The sequence below is a fragment of the Carex rostrata genome, chromosome 2 (assembly GCF_964058835.1).
Source record: "Carex rostrata chromosome 2, lpCarRost1.2, whole genome shotgun sequence".
Lineage (NCBI taxonomy): Eukaryota > Viridiplantae > Streptophyta > Magnoliopsida > Poales > Cyperaceae > Carex > Carex rostrata.
Window position 1 is genome coordinate 5637143 of NC_135919.1, and position 19079 is coordinate 5656221.

Consider the following 19079-nt stretch of genomic DNA (forward strand, 5'->3'; position numbering starts at 1 on the left):
TCCTTTTCTATGGTTCAAAAAAATCTATGAATAGAATACTAATAATTTGTAGAAATGACATATCAATGAGAGCAATAAATTTTTATTGTTATGCAGAGGATATTAAGGCAAATATTGAAGGATATATTCATAGCAATAAATATTATTTTAAAAATTAATGTGGCAGTCATGGAAGGAATAAATTTTCGAAATTTTTAAAAATACCATTTTTTTTTAAATTATTAAACCAAAACACCAATTTCGTGTGGAATTTCCATATTTTGCATGGCCGCTTCCCCTGGAAGCGAGCACCTGGAACTGGGCCGCTTCGGGGGGAAGCAGGCATTTATTTGTGCCGCTTCTAGGCTCAGCGGGCTGGGCCGCATTGGGGGCCAGCGGCCACAGTGGCCGCTTCCTGGGGGAGAGGGCACCCTACGAAATAATTTATATTACAGAGTTGGCCTGAGTTTAGTGAGAGATTCATTTCACGTTCTTTTCACCATTCTTCTCAGCAGAACCGTAAGTTTTTTATTTTCTATCTTTTTTAAAAAAATTTAGTATTTATAATTAATTTAATTAATTTTTAATTTTAGGTTTTCTTATACTCATACCAAATGGCTGTTATGGTATCTATTTACACTGGTGGTGAGATTTTAACAGGCCCTAATGGGGTTTATTACAGTATCGGGCCTGTTTCTGTGATACCGGTAATCTCGGGTACTTATTTGTTGGTTCTGAAATCGATTATTTCTCAGAACCTCGGATTGAATCAGGATCGATATGACCTTGATATTCAGGCCAAAATTAGCATGCCCACTGGTTCAGGCCAAACTTGGTTCTAATTTTTTCCTGTTCAGAATGATGGAGTCTGGCAGGTACTGTATAACCAGACAATTAGTTTTTCTGGGGGTGAATACAAGATAATTGAACTCTTTGTGGAGATTAACCGAGTCCAGCGTCCTAACCTCCTTGCAAGGTTAATCCGGGGTGTTAGTCGGGCTAATGCGTCAACCTCCTTAAGTCCAGTGGCCCAACCCCCTTTCCAGATTGACATGCCTGAAAGTAGTAATGCCCCAGTTCAGGAGGGCCGACGGTCTACTAGTCGGCCCTCCCGTCGGTCCCGAATCCCTTTGCCGATTGACATGCCTGAGAGTAGTCAAGCCCCAGTTCAGAGGGACCGACCGTCTAATAGTCGGCACTCCCATCGATCCCGAGCCCAGCCTTGTGATCCGGAGGAAACTGAGGAGACGGTGGATCCGGAAATACAAGAGGCAGAGGAAAATTGGGGGGATGTTGATCCTGATTGCATGAGCGATCATAGTGACACAGCAGATACGAGGCATGTGCTCGGGCAGACAAAAAAATTCAAGGTTGATAAAGGGTTTCGGATAATGGGTCGCGGGGTTGAGCACCCGATTGCAGCTTTCAATGACCTGTCAGGTTTTCAGGAAGCAAATGTGGGGTTATTTGGTAGACATGCAGAGTTTGAAAATGAATTGTCAGAGGGACAAACCTATGATTCAAAGGAGGAAATGAAAGCTGCAATTTACAAGTTTCACATTCTTTGTAATAAAGAGATTAAGAATATGCACAGTGACAAACAATGGATTAGGTTCAAGTGCAAGGACCCCAGATGTGGTTGGTACATTAATGCAAGGGTCACTGGTTTTGGTACACAATGGAAAGTATCCAGGTGCCCAACAAAACATGTTTGTCATGCGGATGCCACAAGAATAGATCATGCACAGTTGACCGCTGCTATGGTTGCCGATTGCATCTCGGCGCACATGAGAAATGACGTAGATTTAAGTATCACTTCTGTCAGAATAGCTTGTGCACAAACGTACAACGGTCAGGTACCAGCATACAATAAATTGTGACGTGGAAGGGAGTTGGCAATTGCCCGCCAATTTGGTAGTTGGGAGGGGTCATATGCGCTTATAGTCCCCTTATTGGAGGCCATTAAGCGAAAAAATCCAAGTACATTGTTTGATGTTACCTCATATCCAACTGGTGAGCATGGACCTTACAGGTACTTTAATAGGGCGGCTTGGGCATTTGGACCATGCATAGAGGCTTTCCAACACCTGAGACCTATCATCACTGTTGATGCATGTTACTTAGCAGGCCGGTACAAAGGTAAAATGTTGATTGCAACCGGGTACAATGCAGAAAATCAGCTCCTCCCGTTGGCTTTTTCATTGGTAGATACAGAGAATTTTGAAGATTGTGCATGGTTCATGCAATGGTTGAGGCGCAATGTAATTCGCTCCAGGTTTGTGTGTGTCATCACTGATAGGGGTAAGGGCATAAAAAAGGTGTTTCGACAGGATGATCTGGGATGGAATGAGGAAGATGAGGATGAGTGCGTTCAACGTCTTTGTGCTACTCACATAGCAGAAAATATGAAAAAGAATCATTGCAATGAAGAAGCAATCAAGTACTTCAGGATATGTGTGGCGAAGAGAAAGATGAGGAGATATGAGCAAGGAATGCAAGCAATGGGAGATGTATGTGATCGGGCTCTGAATTGGTTGGACGGTGTGGGTAAGTATCTAGATCAAGATGAGAACGAATGTCCTAAACCATGGAAGATATTCCAGGCGTTGGATGGGGGTTTTCATTGGGGAATTATGACGACGAACGGGTCCGAGTCGCTCAATAATGTTTTTAGATCTTCTCGTAGGTTGCCGGTAGCAGCAATAATTGAGGACACGTTTAAAAATGTCAGCAATGGTTTGCTCAAAGGAGGGCAAAAGCGCAATTTGAAGCAAGCCAGGGTCAACAGTTCTCATGCCGTGTGCACGAGGTATGTTATTTTCATTAAATTATTTTATTTTTGTAATTTTTATTAAATTGTTCTATTTTTCGTAGTTGATTAACAAACGGTGCGGGAGGTCACAATCTATGACGACGCTCGGTGGATTTGGCAACTGGAACGAGTTTGAGATAACATCCGCACAAGAGAAAGTTAATGCATACATTAAAGACGCTTCTGGCCGGTTTCCCAAAGCGAATTATAAATACACGGTGGTAATCATGGATGAGAACACGGTTACATGCACATGCCAGAAGCCGCAATTAAACAAAATACCGTGTTCTCATGTTCTGGCAGTGTGCCGTCTCCGAGGCATTGACCCTGGAAGGTTTGTACATTACTACTACCACATACAGACACTTATCAACACATGGCTGGGTGAATGGCATGTGTATGACAATCAGTCTGATTGGCCGGAAAATGAAGGCCCAATCCTTGTTCCAAATGACAAAAATATTACCTTGGGTCGAAGGCGAGTTAATAGGATTCCGATGTGGCTTGATTTACTTCATAATAGAAGGAGAAGACATCAACTCGCCGGGATACACAAGAACAACAAAACAGAGCTGTTCGAGATGCACGAGGTAGTTAACTCATACATTTTTGTTATTCAATTTTCAGGTTGAGAAATATGAGTAACAATACATTTTTGTTATTCAATTTTCATGTTGAGAAAGAGGCAAGCAATGTATTTTTATCCGACGGTCAAGTTTAGATTTGTGATTTATTGTTTGTTTACTCGTTTATTGTATTAACATGCAGACACCTATTTAGGCAAGCATTACTTGTTTATTGTATTAACATGCAGACACCTATTTAGGCGCACTATTATTGTTTGTTTTGATTTATTTGTGATTTATTTGTTGTTTTATTGTTTGTTTTACAAATCGTTACGTTTAGATTTACTGTGACGAAAAATGATGAAAGATAAAAGCAAAATAGTATGATAAATAACAACATGAAAGAAAGATAAGCATCCTGATATAACAAATCACAGTATATGACAACACTAGAGTAAAAAAAAGTACAAAAACAAACAACAACCTAAAAGTCAGAAGGAGTGAATTGTGCTAGGCAATTAAAGTCTAGGCAATTAAAGTTTTTTCTATTTGTAGTTAAGTTAACCCAATGGAAATAAAATGAGAAGTAAATTAAGAATGGAATATTTAAGAATAAAGAATGATTTTGAAGAAGCGCCCCGCCTAGTGATACGTTTTATTAAATTAAATTAAATTAAACCAACTTAAAAGAATTTAGAAGATAAAATGGGTAGAAATAGAAATAGCCCATAAAGATAAAAAGCGTTCCGAAGTTAGAAATAGTGATTTGCTAACGGGGTTACCCGTGACCCGTTCCGGGTTACCCGTTAGGGGTAACGGGTAAAGGGGTAGGCCGGGTACGGGTAAAACCCGTAACGGGTAGACGGGTAATTTTTCCAAAATCTCTATCCGGTCTGTTTATTACCCGTACCCGTTGCGGGTTGACGGGTCCAGTCAGCTCGGTTTTTTTTTTCTTCTATTTTTTTAAATTTGAAATTTTAAAAAAAAAAAAAACCGGTTGAGGTGACCCGTGTGAGTCCAGCCGGGTTTGATTTGACCCGGACCGGGCCCCTCTTGAACCGGCGGAAAAATTCAAACTTTTTTGAAATGAAACGGGTCGGTACGGGTAACGGGTACGGGTCGGTACGGGTAACGGGTACGGGTCGGTACAGGTAACGGATACGAGTAACAGGTACAGGTAACGGGTACGGGTACAACGGGTTTTTTTCAAATTTGATTGTCCGGTCCGTTTATTACCCATACTCGTCTACCCGTTTGTACTCGGGCAACGGGTACGGGTAGCTCGGTTAACGGGTACGGGCCGGATAAAACGGGTTGAACCCATTAGGGGTTTAGCAAACCACTAGTTAGAAACATCGTAAAAGACATTGAACCCGGCCCACCACAAAAAACCAAAGACGCATGAATCAAATTGGTTCCTCGTTTTCTCCGGCTCTAATCTCTCTCTATACAATTATACATTACATATACAGATACAGTTTGCCGCAAATCTCCGGCTCAATCGACTGACTTTGTGGTACTTGACTTGACTTGTCTTTTTTCTTCTTTTTAGCCTTACCGTAATTTCTGTTTCTGTTTCTGTTTTAAGTCGGGGAAAGAGGGTTTGTAAATTTTTAAAATTTTAAAATTAACCGTGCTTGTGAAGAGTTCGTTAATTTAGTGTGTTTGCTTGTGATGATGCTATGGTAATTAATTATATATGAATCTGCTATATATTCACTATTTAAACTTATACTGTGAGCATACTAGGCTAGCTAATAGGCAGTGACAAAATGGATGGAAAGAATAACCAACCCTGCCACACAGTTAACTTAAAGTATGCTGCTGATATCCATTCAATCAAAGAAGCTCAACTTCGAATTGCGCCTTTTATTCATACAACTCCAGTTCTCTCATCTTCAACACTTGATTCTCTAGCCGCCAAGCAATTGTTTTTCAAGTGCGAGTGCTTCCAGAAGGGGTGAGATGACGTCTCATCCAGCTTCTACTTTTCTACAATACTATTCTATTCACCTTTTTTTCTGTTGCTCCTTCCTGCTTTTAATGCATCTCTTCTACTCTATTATAATTATAGAGGAGCTTTCAAAATTAGGGGAGCCTCCAATGCTATATTTTCGCTTCATGATTTCGAAGCTTCCAAAGGGGTTGTAACTCATAGCAGGTTGTGCTTTTTTCTAATTTAAGAAAGGTCAAGTAAATCATTTTTTTTTAATTGCTTGTTGGTAAGTTGTTACTTGGCAAATTAAACTGTTTAAGTGATCTACATTTGAAGTGAAGTAGAACCGAATTCTCTGACTTCATTTCAATATATGTGTCAAATTAAGAACTGTAAACCAATTTAATCAATCAATCATGCATTTTGTGTTTAAAGATTATCTCAGATCTAGATCTTAATACTTTATTCATAATTTTTTTTTATTAAATTCTTATAATGAAAAACAGGAAAAACAAAATTTAATCATTCTAAACGAATAACTCATTATAGCATTGTTCTCCATCTATATAGAATTTCTCATGTACTAATTAGATAGTAATCTTTCAGTGGAAACCATGCTGCAGCAGTGTCACTGGCTGCAAAGCTGCGTAAAATCCCAGCTTATATTGTTATACCAGAAAATGCTCCAAAATGTAAAGTCGAAAATGTTAAGAGATATGGTGGCCAAGTTATTTGGAGTGAAGTTACCATGCAATCTAGAGAAGCAGTGGCTAAGAAGGTTCTAGAAGATACTGGAGCTGTTCTGATTCATCCGTTCAACGATGGCCGAATTATCAGGTTCTTTACTTCTATCCTATCGCCAAATGTTAAAGTGGAAATTTCATTTTTACCCCTCAAAAACCTCAAAATTATATTTCCTCCCTCTAAAATTCGTACTCCAAATGCCACTGTGTATGCATCACAAGTACACAAATGAATCATTTACACTCTAAAACCGACTAATTAGAAGACTTAACATTTTTCTTACACTAGCTATCTATTTTTATGTTTTAAGAACGGGTAAACTGAAAATGAGTTTTAATAGAAAAGGCAATAGATTGGGTAAATTTGTGAGTTTTTGAAATTTAGAGGGGTAAATATGATATTATGAATTTTAGAGGGGGAAATATGTAATTCGAGGTTTTTGAGGGTGTACATGAAATTTCCCCAATGTTAAAAGTATACAAGTGTAGTTCCCCATTGATTACTTTTGGAGTTTTGGTATTCTAATTTCTTTCTTAAAGTTCTTGGTGCACTGAGTGTTGAGTATTTTCCTTCTATTATTTTCCAGTGGTCAGGGTACAATATCACTGGAGCTGTTGGAGCAAGTTCCAGGAATTGATACCATTATCGTACCAATTAGCGGTTTGTTATAACAAAATTTTACAGAATCCCCCCCCCCTTCTTTTCATGAGCATCTTTACCATCTGTACCCTTTTATTATGATAGTTTTTAATACTCTCAGCGTATATCCGTTGCTGTTGCATTTGCTTGTACTTCAGTGTGCAAATTGTCTTGCATCATTTTTTTGACAAGACAAGGTACAAAAGTACCCTCCTGTTTCTTTTATTGAAAAAACCATTAGCCACTTTTACTATAAAAATCTTATAAAGCAACCAAAATCCTAATTTTAAACACAAATATATCAAATCAACAGAAATTTCACACCTTGCTAACTCTAAACAAGAATAATAACATAAAATTGAACTATTTACACTCCCATTGTAATGAGTTTCATTTCTCTGGCTTAGCTTACCTCACTAATTGTGCATAAATATGTTGCTCTAATCATTCTAAAAGGATCAGTTCTTAATAATTAGGTCAATTCCCCAGGTACTGTTTTTTCATTATAGTCAAATGAAGAAAAAATATTGACTACATTGCACCTGTTTTATTATTTTTTTGTGTTTAAGAAAAGCTTAAATAATGTTTACTGCTTGAGTCTTGTCTGGCCTGCTAGTGGGTCGATAAGTATTTTCCTTTACGCAACCCCTTAGTTGGTTTGTTGAATCTTCACGTCAAAATTGCAAAATGACCAAGTCTTGGTTAGGTATTACACCTTTAATTGTTTTTTTTTCCATCCCTTAATGATTTCTCTGGCCATTAACCTCGGTGCGTACGTTAAAAAATAAAAAATAAAAACAAAAGCCAATAGAAAATAGAAATGGGTTAGCCAGCTAGGTTTGAAATTATTCTGACATGGACCTGACCAAACCCATTAGTTGAGATTAGTTTTATAGTGATATATACATTATGTTCCAAGGTTTAGTAACATACATATTAAAATAAATTCGAGTGGTGACTAGAAGTCAGTGCATCATTTCATAATTTTGGTTTGATCCCCAGGTGGCGGTTTGATTTCTGGTATTAGTATAGCTGCCAAGGCCATCAACCCATCCATACGAATTATAGCGGCAGAACCAAAAGGAGCTGACGATGCTTCTCAATCGAAGGTGGCAGGAAGAATTGTTACTCTACCTGAGACCAACACTATCGCTGATGGCCTTCGTGCTTTTCTTGGAGACCTTACATGGTAAGACTTTTACTTTTATATTGGAGCAGTATGGGATTCCATAAATATTTATTGAGTTGGGCTACGGAGCAGTATGGCTTTAAAAAATCATTTTTGGGATTTGTCAGGCCGGTGGTTCGTGACTTGGTGGATGAAATAATTACGGTGAGTGATGAGGAGATCATTAAAGCAATGCGAATGTGCTACGAGATTCTAAAAGTGGCTGTGGAGCCCAGTGGAGCAATAGGTTTAGCAGCTGTTCTTTCAGATCAGTTCAAGCAAAGTAGAGCATGGCAGGAGAGCAACAAAGTAGCAATCATTGTATCAGGTGGCAATGTAGATCTTGCTGCTCTTTGGGACTCGCTTGCCAGATAATTTTATTGATGTAGGTATTCCATAAAGAATTGGTTTGTTGGCCAGTACAGTTTCAGGTTGTTGCCTGTACTGGTATGTATACAAACCTTCCTAGTTTTAGAGCTTGATACTCAAGTGACCATCTCTTCATTCTGCTTTCGAGGCACAGAACTGAATTGTACTGTACCAAATCTGGCTTAGTATTGGTGTATTGAGTGTCTAATGCATACTAAAATATATTTGCATTGATTTTTAGTTTGCAAGATTTGTCTTTTTCATTTTACTATGAAAAAAATAACATGAATAGAATCAAATACGGACCTATGTGATAGATTCGGGTTCGGCTCCTCCCCAATTATCCGGATACACTGGATAAAGGAATTATGAAATTTGTGATTGGATGAATTTTTATTTTTCTTGAAGCTAGTGTCTCGATGAAAAAATTTGAAGCTGTGAATTTTGTTTTTATACATGTGAAATTTTGAGTTATGTAATTTTAACATCTCTGTATGAAGTTGCTACTAAATGGTGTTTCAAAAAAAAGAAAAAAAGAAAGAATCTTGATAGTAAATATGCTTTGTAAGTTTTATGTCTAGAGTTAAAATTTCACTTATACCGTTGGATTGATGGGCTTTCTCCGGTGAATCCGTACAACTAGAGAGGAGATGAACATGAACTCGGTGGATTCTACTAATAATGGCACTAAATTATTTTCCACCACTAGACTGTCTAGTTATTTCCACTACTAATCCTGCGATAATGAATTAAAAAGAAAAAGAAAAAGAAAGGAGTTTCCACTAAGAATCATAATGAGTATACTTTAGCCTTTTTTTTCCATTATGAGTTATGAGTTATGAGCCATGCTCCATTGCCCCATGCATAATAAAACCCACTGTTTAGTTTTCTTTTATCATGATTTATGAGAGAGGATTAACGAGAAAAGGGAGGGATCAGTGTGACTGTGGATTAAAATATATAGTAGGGTAGGGGTGACATAACAAGTCCCTGGTTATCCTTTTTGGGCCTGTAGCCCATTAATCCTACACCTAAATTCATATTTTATATCGGCTTCGGACCCGATAAAAACCCTAACGAGAAAAGGGTGACATAATAAAACAAGGCCCGACCCGATAAAAACCCTAACAAGCCGGGGACGGGAGGGAAGAAGGACGATCGGTTTAGGGTTTTACGAATCGAAGCAGGGAAGGGAAGGGAAGGGAAGGGAAGAATGGTGAGCCAGAGACAAAGACTCGCCAGGAAACAGTTCAAGGAGGCGAATCCGCATCTCTTTCCAAAACCAGAACCCCAACCCCCAAATGCTTCTGATTCGAAGAAGATTAAAAAGAAGAAGAAATTGAAGAAAAGCAAAGGAGATGCAAAACCAGCGAGGAATTCCATCCGTTTTAGTAAACATCCGTTTCGTGTACCCGGTATGCGGCCCGGAGAGAGCTGCTTCATTTGTAAATCGAGAGAACACATCGCCAAGCTCTGCCCCGAGAAGGCACAGTGGGAGAGAAATAAGGTTAATTTGGCTTTAAATTTCCTTTATTTTTTATTTTATTTTTTAATATTAATTAGTTAGTTAGTTAGTTATTGTGACTGACTTATTATTATTATTATTCCTTTTGCCTTGTAGATTTGCTTGTTTTGTAGAAAAAGGGGTCACAGTGTGAAGAATTGCTCAGAGAAAGGTGATGATGAAAGTGACAAGAAGAAATTCTGTTACAATTGTGGAGAAACCGGCCACACTTTGTCTAAGTGTCTTAAAGCACTTCAAGATGGTATATCTCTATCACTCTCTTCTTTTTTTGCATTTTGTTTTATTTTTTAAAATAAAATTGTTATTATTAAGAGGTTTGTTATTATTGCTGTGTAATGCAATGGTCTGTTCTGTTCTGTTTGTAGGTGGTACAAAATTTGCAAGCTGCTTTATCTGCAAACAAACAGGGCACCTGAGCAAGAACTGTCCCAAGAATGAACATGGCATATATCCAAAGGTATTTTCTAATTGTTTTCTCAGCATGCTATTATACGTACGTACTATGAATAATATGAGATATAATAGTAATTAGTTAACATTTATTTTTTTTCAGGGTGGTTGTTGTAAAGTATGTGGTGAAGTTACTCACTTGGCCAGATACTGTCCGAACAAAGGCAATGGCAATGGCAATGGAGATTTTGCAAATTCATTTGACCAAAACACCGGTAATTCTGGAATAGTTGTTTACTCCTTTTCAATTAACACTAGAGTGCTAATATCACATGTCAATGTGGTAATTAATATATATCGCCTTTTTTTGTTTATTGTATTAAAAAAAGAGAAAATTGTTATATTCTTTGAACAGAAATGGCCGAGGTAAGCGAGCAGAATGAGCCCACCTGTCGTGGAGGTGGAGGTGGAGACGATTTGGAAGATGATTTCATTGTACAGGTGGAGGCCAAAAATGTTAAAACAAGTGATTTGTCCAAGTCGAAATCAAAATCAGGGGACAATAACAATGATTTCAAATCAAAGAAGGCTAAGCAGGGTCCAAAAGTTGTCAATTTTTTGGGTTGAAACTTGAAAGGCAAGCGTTCAAATAATTGTCTTTCAAGACTTGCTTGCACCAAAGGAAATTGTAATGATGCGTAGCGTAGTGAGCATATCCAATTTATGGATGTTGAGGTAGTAGTAGGTCTTGTAATGGAGTTGAGCATGCTCAATTTGTCTGTCTTTATAGTTTATAACTAATGTGCAACAAGCAACACGCCTTGGCCTTGTACAATAACTATATATATATATATGCATTTTAATAATGTAACGTTAGAATATACTAACTAAAAGTGTATTCAACAATTATTAAAAATGTAAATTAAAATGAACAAGTTTGGTATTTTAATAATCAAATATCTTTTTATATACTAACTAAAAGTGCATTCAACAATTATTAAAAATGTACGTTCTAAACTGAAATCACATTGTGACGTCTTGTGTTTGGGGATCACGCCGTCTGTTGACTGTTGTTTTGTTTTACTAAACTTGTAATCAGGATTCTGGTAATAATAATAATAATGGACGAGCGGTTGAGAGCACGTCATGTTTTGCTGTATTTGGTATGATACTTGTTGAATTTCTTTGTGATCCATTGTGACAGGTAGAGCTACTATCACATAGAAACCATGAAATAAAATAAATGCACAGTTGATTGCAGTATGCAGAGGCCACAAAGAATTGTCTGGCCTGTGGGACGTGGCATTCGATCCGTCAATTTATGACAATCCCACATCTCTGTCTCCTCTTTTCTTTTCTTAATTGTTCCACTACAAAACTACCACCTTAATTTATTTCTTCAAATCATTCTTCTTCTCTTCTCTTTCTTCTTCTTCTTCTTCTCTCCTGCTGCCACTCCCGATAACTCCTTTCACAAGAAAATATGGTTAGTTAATTGTTTAAATACCGGTTACGTATACATAATGATAGCTAGCTAGGGTAGGGTAGGGTATTAATTAGGATGTAACCAAAATGTACGTACAATTAAGTCTATGATCACCAAATATATATATATTTTGTGTATTGAATTGATTACTATATATGTTGCTTAATGGGAATTGATGTTTTCATTTTTTGGGTTTGATCATTTAAATTCATGTTTGGGGCAATGTCTGTTGCTTACAATTGAGAATTGGTGCGCTCTTTTTTTGGAATTTGATCCCTAGCTTATTAAAATATAATTGATCCATGGCTGAATATGCAAATCTTACAGTATTTTTTGGCCACATTTGGTTTGGGTTATCGATCGAGCATGTATTCGTTGCATATTTGATATGTTTGATATGGGTAAAAAGGATCATTGATCGATGTTATAAATTAAGTAGAAATCATAATGCTAATTTAATTGCTTATGAGAAAGGCAATTCATATAACAAGACTTTGTTATCTGATTCAGATTTCCTTCCATTCTAAGAAGTTGCTGGCCCTGTCAATTTAAATTCAATTTATTCTTGTTTAGGAAACAAATGAGCATCATGCATGTCATGTACTCTTAATTAATTTATTCGAATCATCATGCGGTTCTGAACAATTAATTAAGTGTGTGTGTATTTTGACTTGACAAAATAATTAAAGGCGAATTCGGCGTCGGGAATGGCAGTGCACGACGACTGCAAGCTGAGGTTCCTAGAGCTGAAGGCAAAGAGGAACTTCAGATTCATCGTTTTCAAGATAGATGAGAAGATACAACAGGTAGCGGTGGAGAAGTTGGGGCAGCCCGAGGAGACCTATGATGACTTCACCAATTCCCTCCCACCTAATGAGTGCCGTTACGCTGTCTTTGACTTTGACTTTGTCACAGATGACAACTGCCAGAAGAGCAAGATCTTCTTCATTTCCTGGTAATTCATTACTAACAACTTTCAAATTTGTGGTAATGCTATATATGTAACAATAACAATCCTCCAGGATTCTGAGTTAAGTTTCCTTGATGCGTCACAGATTACACGGGTTGCTTGATACGCTGAATTTGACAAATTGTGGGAAAACAAACTGAAAATCTTTCTCTATAATGAATAAACAAACTCTTACAAACCATTTCTACAATGGAAAAATACTTCTAAACAAATTTTTTTTGTTCTGTTTAGGTCTCCAGATAATGCCAGGATAAGGAGCAAAATGCTCTATGCCAGTTCAAAGGATCGCTTCAGGAGGGAACTCGATGGCATCCAAGTCGAGTTACAAGCAACCGATCCGAGTGAGATGAGCTTTGACATTATCAAGGCACGAGCTTTCTGATGGACCAGAATACGAGGAATCTCGCTCAAGCCATTAGTTTGTTAATTATTTAATTTATTTGATGAAATTGGACATGATATGCATAAATTATGAGTATGACAGTATTGCATGCATCTTATACGATTTTTATTTTTGGACCTTTAGAAGTTGTATAAATACAACTAGATTGCAAAGGGGACACTGAAAGCCACCTTATATATCTAATGAAGATTTTAGAGCTCTGTTAATTGGATCATCCTGACAAAGTCTAAATTTCTTTTTATTTTTGTTCATTTGTTGTTGTTTCTTTCTTGTCTCCTGTTTTTTACTATATATTTTTTTAAATGATAACAATAATTAGGGTTGCTCTTCACGTACAAATAAATAAAAATATATATATTTGTAGTTTTTTTTGTGTGCTTATTTTCTTGAATGAATTAAACTTGAGGGTTGAGACATAGAAGATCAATTAGAATTGAGTGAAAGAAGATGCATTCTGGACAATTGAGATCAATTGGCAAGATTATATATTCTCTACTAATTTTTTACTATACCTTCAACCTTGTTATATAGTATAATAGTATGTACTTATAGGAGCAACCGTGAACTTCCAACATTGTGTGAAAAGATTTAAACACCTTTCATATTTCATGTTACCATCTGAAAATACATATTTCTTTTCGGCAATAGTAAAAAAACAGAGGCTATATTAATATTGAGTTGTTAGGCTAGAATTTTAAAGAATCTTAATTAGCAGAACTATATAATGTTTAATTTTTGATAGCCAGTAAGCTAGGGCTCTTCAATTAAAAATAGCTAGCAGACTTCCCCAGAGCCCCGATTTTTTTATTAATAGAAAATAAATTAAAAATATATCGGAATAGGAGATCATTTCTGAGTTTTTTCTAGATATAAGTAAACCGGGATCAATTATCCCGTCCGGCTTAATACACCTTAACCCCTCACCTGCTAAGCTTAGCGTGAAAAAAAAAGTGTGTGGGGGGGGAGGGGGGGACAGTACAATTATTCCCGTCTGGGGTTTAAAAAAAAAAAAAAAAAATCTGCGGACGGAGTTTGTTTATACCGTCCGGTACCCCTATTCCATTTCCACTTCTTATAAAAATGCAAATAAAACAAATTTGAAACTAACACCTGCACTTGGAATCTTGAATCAATGTATGTTTTGTCGTTATCACTTCCTTGCTTCTTTTAACATCTGTGAGCATATAATTAAGCATATATATTGGCATGTAAACAGGGATACATGCATAATGCCAATTAATATGTAAGATCCTCTATTTGACTCATTGAGCCGCGGACAGGATTTTCCTTACCGTTCCGCATTTTCTTTTTCTAAGCCACGGACGGGATAATTTCTACCATCCTGTTTAATTAACTTTGGCATAAGATTAATAGCTGGATAAACCAGACAGAATAATTAGTCTCATCCCTTAAACAGAATAATTAATTTCAATCTACCTATATCTTGATAAAACTCAGAAACGATCCCTACTAGCTACTAAGGCTACATGCATCGGTCTTGAATAATTTCCATTTTTTTTTTCAAAACCCACTCGTCACCTTTTTAAGGCTTAACATTAATTTAACAATCTCTACAATTATATCAAAGACAATTATTTAAATTTACACTATTAATGTTAATTTAGATAGTCAAATCAAAGTTGAATTAGAAGGACATTAATTTATTCTTAATTAGGTTATATGCTTATCTACAGCCTACAGGAGGTGATATCAACTCTTAGATTATAAATAAAGTCATTATATTTAATTTAAGGAGCTTGATAATTGTATCTCAAATAAAATCTCCGGGCGTGTTCTCTAAGTAGTTTAACAGAAAAAATTTCAATATTACCTAACTTCCATTTTCAGCGCTAATATTCAAACATTTAAAACTCTGTTTATAACATTTTAAAATATTACTCACAATCATTTAAACCTCTATCTAAAAATATTTATAGATAATTTTAACTCTAAATTACTTTTATTTTCAAACCAAAAAAGAAAAAATTCTTGAGGTTTACAACAATTGGTAATAGTAAAAAAAAGAAATACTCTTAAACCTCTATCTGAAAGCATACTCTTAACTACTTTTGTACAAAATATTTGTTTAATTGGTAATAGTCAAATTATTCAAATCCCTCTCTCAACAATAACACTGCAGTGCATGTACAAAGTATATAAACCTCATGTACAAAACTTTGAAAATTTTAATAATTGTAGACTGAGATTTAAAGTTTTGAAAATTTAAAGTGCTCATGAGTTTACTTAAAAAAACAAATGACTTCAAAATTATTTAAAAATATTTTTTCATGGATCTTATTTGAAAGATAAAATTGAATAGAAAACGTTCGTATTTTTATATTTGTAAAATTTATCACAGATCGTCGAAAAAATGAATTAGACCGATCAAAGAAAAAAAAAAGAGTGGGTGAAAAAATATTTTCTTTTCCAGGCTCGAAGACAAAAGTAGTTAAGAATTAAAACTATCTAGAAATGTTTTCGGACAAAGATTTAAATGCTTGCGAATAACATTTTAAAATGCTATAAACATAGCTTTAAATGTTTGGATATTAGAGCATCTACATCCCTAAAACTCTTGGAGTTTCTAAATAACTGTTAACTGATTTTTAGAAATTTTTTCTGAAAGTTTCTAAATCTCCACATTCCTGAAACTAAAATTAGAGTTTCTTAATTGCCACATCAGCAAATAAATTACATGAGAAAAGAATTTCAGCGAATTATTTGGCCACATCAGAGTTTATAAACGATTTCTTATTAAGCAACTTTGGAGCAAAGTTGCTAAATAAGAAACCCATCTGCATCCCTGAAACTGGTTTAGAAACTGCCACATCAGATTAGAAAATTTAAGAGTTTCAGAGATGTAGATGAAAGTTAGACAACATTGGCTGTTAAACTATTTGGGTGACGCGCTCTGATATGATGGCTCGGGGACCATAATATTTCTCTTAATTTAATTTAATGGATTGCAGTTCATTAATAATCAGTGAACATGGTGAGAACTGCCACTGTGCCACAAAGCTGAACCAACTAGATAAGAGTAAGACAAGTAGCAAGCCCGGTTCAGGGATCGGATTTTACAGTCGTTAAAAAAATTAACTACGGATCTCGACTGAAAAGTATGTTATTACTCAATTATTGAGGATCAAAGTGCAAACTTAGGATTCCGGCAAACATCATTCGCCTTTCCTTATCAGGTGGCGTACTTATTACTCAACCGAATAATGTTTTTTTTTTCTTTTTTATATTAACACAAACAAATATATATTTACATTTATTCAAACAACAAAATCCACCAGAGTAAAAAATACCAAAAATTACTCTCTTTACAATCTACCTTGTGAAACATTCACAGGTTAATTTCAGAAAACTAATATAAATTTTCTGGAAATGTCTTCGTTCTATTAGAAAGAACAAAAAAAATTACAACTATCCATAATATGCTTTTACAAAGTATTTACAACATAAAAGAATCAATTGATTTTAAAAATAAATTTATATGAATGTCTAGCTATAGGGGTGTCAACGAGCTGTCTCGGTCTGAGCTAGGCCCTAGCTCAGCTTGTTAATTATGGACCGAGCTATAGCCAAGCGGGCTGGACCTAGGGTATCCGAGCTAAAACCTCAGCTTGAACTCGTGACAAGCCAGCTCGAGCTAGCTCACGAGTTGACAAGCTGACTCGTTGGGTCTGAATGAATCTTGTTTTAAGAAGAAAATAAATTCTACAAACTTTTCGGATCAAGCTGAACCGAGCTAGACAATATAAAATGCACACAAATTCACAAATTGATGCCTAGCTGAGCTAGCTCGCGAGCTGGTGAGCAAGCTAGGCCTCCGCTTGAACTCGTTAATTCTAGACCGAGCTAGTGGTGAGCTGGCTCGTTAACATCTCGGTTCAGTAACGAACGAGCTGTTAGCGAGTGAGTCAGGTGCGAGTCACAATCGAGCCACGAGCTGCGACCTTTTTTGTCACCCCTAAATGTCTAAATAAGAAAATTAAATACCAACTTGTAAATTCTATTTTATATAATTTGATATTTTAAATCAGAGTTTTGTTCATAAAAATATAACACGAACAAAGCATATCTTATCACTGATTTTTCTTATTTTTTTATTGAGAAATGTTATGGTACCCCGAGCCATCATATCCGAGTGCGTCTCCTAAGTAGTTTAACAGAAAAAACTTTCAATGTTGTCTAACTTTCATTTTCAGCGCTAATATCCAAACATTTAAAACTATGTTTATAACATTTTACAATTTTACTCGTAAGCATATAAACCTCTGTATGAAAGTATTAAAATTCTAAATCTGTATAGTTTTAACTTCTAACTACTTTTGTCTTCAAGCCAAAAACGGAAAGATTTCTTTCACCCACTCTTTTTTATTTTTTCTCTGATCATTATAATTTATTTTTCAGACGATCCGTGATGAATTTTACGAATCTAAAAATACGAACGTTTTCTATTCGATTTTATCTTTCAACTAAGATCCATGAAGAAATACTTTTGAGTAATTTTAAAATTATTTTTTTAAAGTAAAACTCATGAGCACTTTAAATTTTCAAGTTTTTAAATCTCAGTCTACAACCATTAAAATTTTCAAGGCTTTGTATATAAGGTTTATATACTTTGTAAATGCAGTGTTATTGAGGTTTATATGCTTTGAAGTGTTATTGTTGATGTTTGAATTCTTTGTACATTAGTTTTATATGTTTTATTATAGAGATTTAAAGTGTTATTAATGAGGTTTATATGCTTGTAAACAGAGGTTTAAATTTTTTTGAAGCAAAATAAAAAAAAACTAAAAGTCATAAAAATTTAAAGTGGTAAAAAAATTATGACATAAATATAACTTGAAAGTTATTCTTCATGGATCTCATTTGAAAGAGAAAATAAGATAAAAAACGTTCATATTTTTAGATTCGCAAAATTTATCACGGATCGTCGAGAAAATGGATGAGAATGATCAGAGAAAAAAAAAGTGGATGAAATGAATATTTTTGTTTTTGGCTTAAAAACAAAAATAGTTATGAGTTAAAACTATACAAATTTAGAATTTTAATGCTTGCAGATAGATGTTTAAATTCTTGCGAGTAGCATTGTAAAATGTCATAAACAAAGTTTTAAATGTTTGGATATTAGCACTGGAAATGGAAGTTAGATAACATTGGAAGTTTTTTCTGTTAAATTACTTGGGGGACACGCTCGGGGATTTTGTTTGTGGTACAATTATGAGGCTCCTTTTTTATTAATCAAAAATAAAAAAAAAGATTACAAAAGGGGATCAATTTGATGGAATTTCAATATTTAGGTAAATTAGATTGGTTTACCCCGTTCAGAAAAGTGGACAATCTATCTCCTCCTTTTAATCTAAAATCTAATCCCCAAACTTAATTAATTAATTAGAAAAATAATTTAGCTGAAGAGTAAAATGAGTCCAGTCTGGTCGACAAAAAAAACTGGACAATCTATCCCTTCCCGTTGAACTGTTGGGATATAATTGAATTTTTTGGAAGTGCATCGTAATAAATTAATTTGTTTTAAGTATATATATATTTCAACCGTGCCATGCCATGTGTTTTAAGTATATTTTAACGGCCGTTTTGTAAGAGTATGAGACTGATTTTTATGGTAATTAGATTATATTGACAGAGGATGATTGACTTGATACAGAGAACGGACAATAGAGTGAAAACAGTGTTTCATTGTCTTGCGCTGCATGAAGGAAAAAAGATGGTGTGTGAATAAATTGATCGATCCCATTTTCCATTTTCCATTTTGTTTTATTTACATGGTTGGACTTGGAAGCCGAATCCATCCGAGTTGAGTTGCCGCATTTGGTGGTGCCGTGCCGTGCCGTGCCGTGCCGTGCGTATTTGCAAATTGCAATCCTGGTTTAGCAGAAGCGAAATCGATCTATCCGACTATCCGACTATCCCTAATCCCTCCCTTGGTCCCTTTTTCCATGGTTGGCTTCGTTCAAGCAAGGACAAGGTAACCAACCTCTCAAATCTCAATTTCAATTTCAATTTCAATTTCAATTTCAATTTCATTTTCATTTTACGCTCCACCTCTCAGATCTACCGCATTGGTG

General features: G+C 35.6%; 3 protein-coding genes across 3 annotated transcripts; all 3 read left to right on the forward strand.

The window, feature by feature from the left end:
- The first annotated feature begins 1121 nt into the window (after nt 1–1121).
- Nucleotides 1122–3571, forward strand: LOC144547263 (uncharacterized). The gene is made up of 6 exons (XM_078295867.1): nt 1122–1318; nt 1592–1835; nt 1938–2759; nt 2854–3269; nt 3419–3476; nt 3560–3571. The coding sequence occupies exons 1-6, from the start codon at nt 1122–1124 to the stop codon at nt 3569–3571; spliced, it is 1749 nt and encodes a 582-aa protein (XP_078151993.1).
- Nucleotides 3572–4777: 1206 nt separating this feature from the next.
- Nucleotides 4778–8461, forward strand: SR (serine racemase). The gene is made up of 7 exons (XM_078320465.1): nt 4778–4873; nt 5107–5317; nt 5432–5518; nt 5900–6130; nt 6624–6697; nt 7679–7865; nt 7973–8461. The coding sequence occupies exons 2-7, from the start codon at nt 5130–5132 to the stop codon at nt 8217–8219; spliced, it is 1014 nt and encodes a 337-aa protein (XP_078176591.1). The 5' UTR covers nt 4778–4873; nt 5107–5129; the 3' UTR covers nt 8220–8461.
- Nucleotides 8462–9368: 907 nt separating this feature from the next.
- On the forward strand, nt 9369–13193 carry LOC144547272 (uncharacterized). The gene is made up of 8 exons (XM_078295878.1): nt 9369–9720; nt 9835–9979; nt 10104–10195; nt 10292–10403; nt 10544–10750; nt 11942–12015; nt 12304–12569; nt 12816–13193. The coding sequence occupies exons 1-8, from the start codon at nt 9427–9429 to the stop codon at nt 12964–12966; spliced, it is 1341 nt and encodes a 446-aa protein (XP_078152004.1). The 5' UTR covers nt 9369–9426; the 3' UTR covers nt 12967–13193.
- Nucleotides 13194–19079: the final 5886 nt, after the last annotated feature.

Excerpts from the sequence above, each read along its gene's own strand:
- LOC144547263 (XM_078295867.1), top strand. The coding sequence starts at position 1,122 with ATGCCTGAGAGTAGTCAAGCCCCAGTTCAGAGGGACCGACCGTCTAAT. Across the intron at positions 1,836-1,937 it reads CACAAACGTACAACGGTCAG|GCCATTAAGCGAAAAAATCC; the intron begins GTACCAGCATAC and ends CCCTTATTGGAG. Across the intron at positions 2,760-2,853 it reads GCAATTTGAAGCAAGCCAGG|TTGATTAACAAACGGTGCGG; the intron begins GTCAACAGTTCT and ends TATTTTTCGTAG.
- SR (XM_078320465.1), top strand. The coding sequence starts at position 5,130 with ATGGATGGAAAGAATAACCAACCCTGCCACACAGTTAACTTAAAGTAT. Across the intron at positions 5,519-5,899 it reads GGGGTTGTAACTCATAGCAG|TGGAAACCATGCTGCAGCAG; the intron begins GTTGTGCTTTTT and ends GTAATCTTTCAG. Across the intron at positions 6,698-7,678 it reads CATTATCGTACCAATTAGCG|GTGGCGGTTTGATTTCTGGT; the intron begins GTTTGTTATAAC and ends TTTGATCCCCAG.
- LOC144547272 (XM_078295878.1), top strand. The coding sequence starts at position 9,427 with ATGGTGAGCCAGAGACAAAGACTCGCCAGGAAACAGTTCAAGGAGGCG. Across the intron at positions 10,196-10,291 it reads AACATGGCATATATCCAAAG|GGTGGTTGTTGTAAAGTATG; the intron begins GTATTTTCTAAT and ends ATTTTTTTTCAG. Across the intron at positions 12,016-12,303 it reads ATTTGATATGTTTGATATGG|GCGAATTCGGCGTCGGGAAT; the intron begins GTAAAAAGGATC and ends AAATAATTAAAG.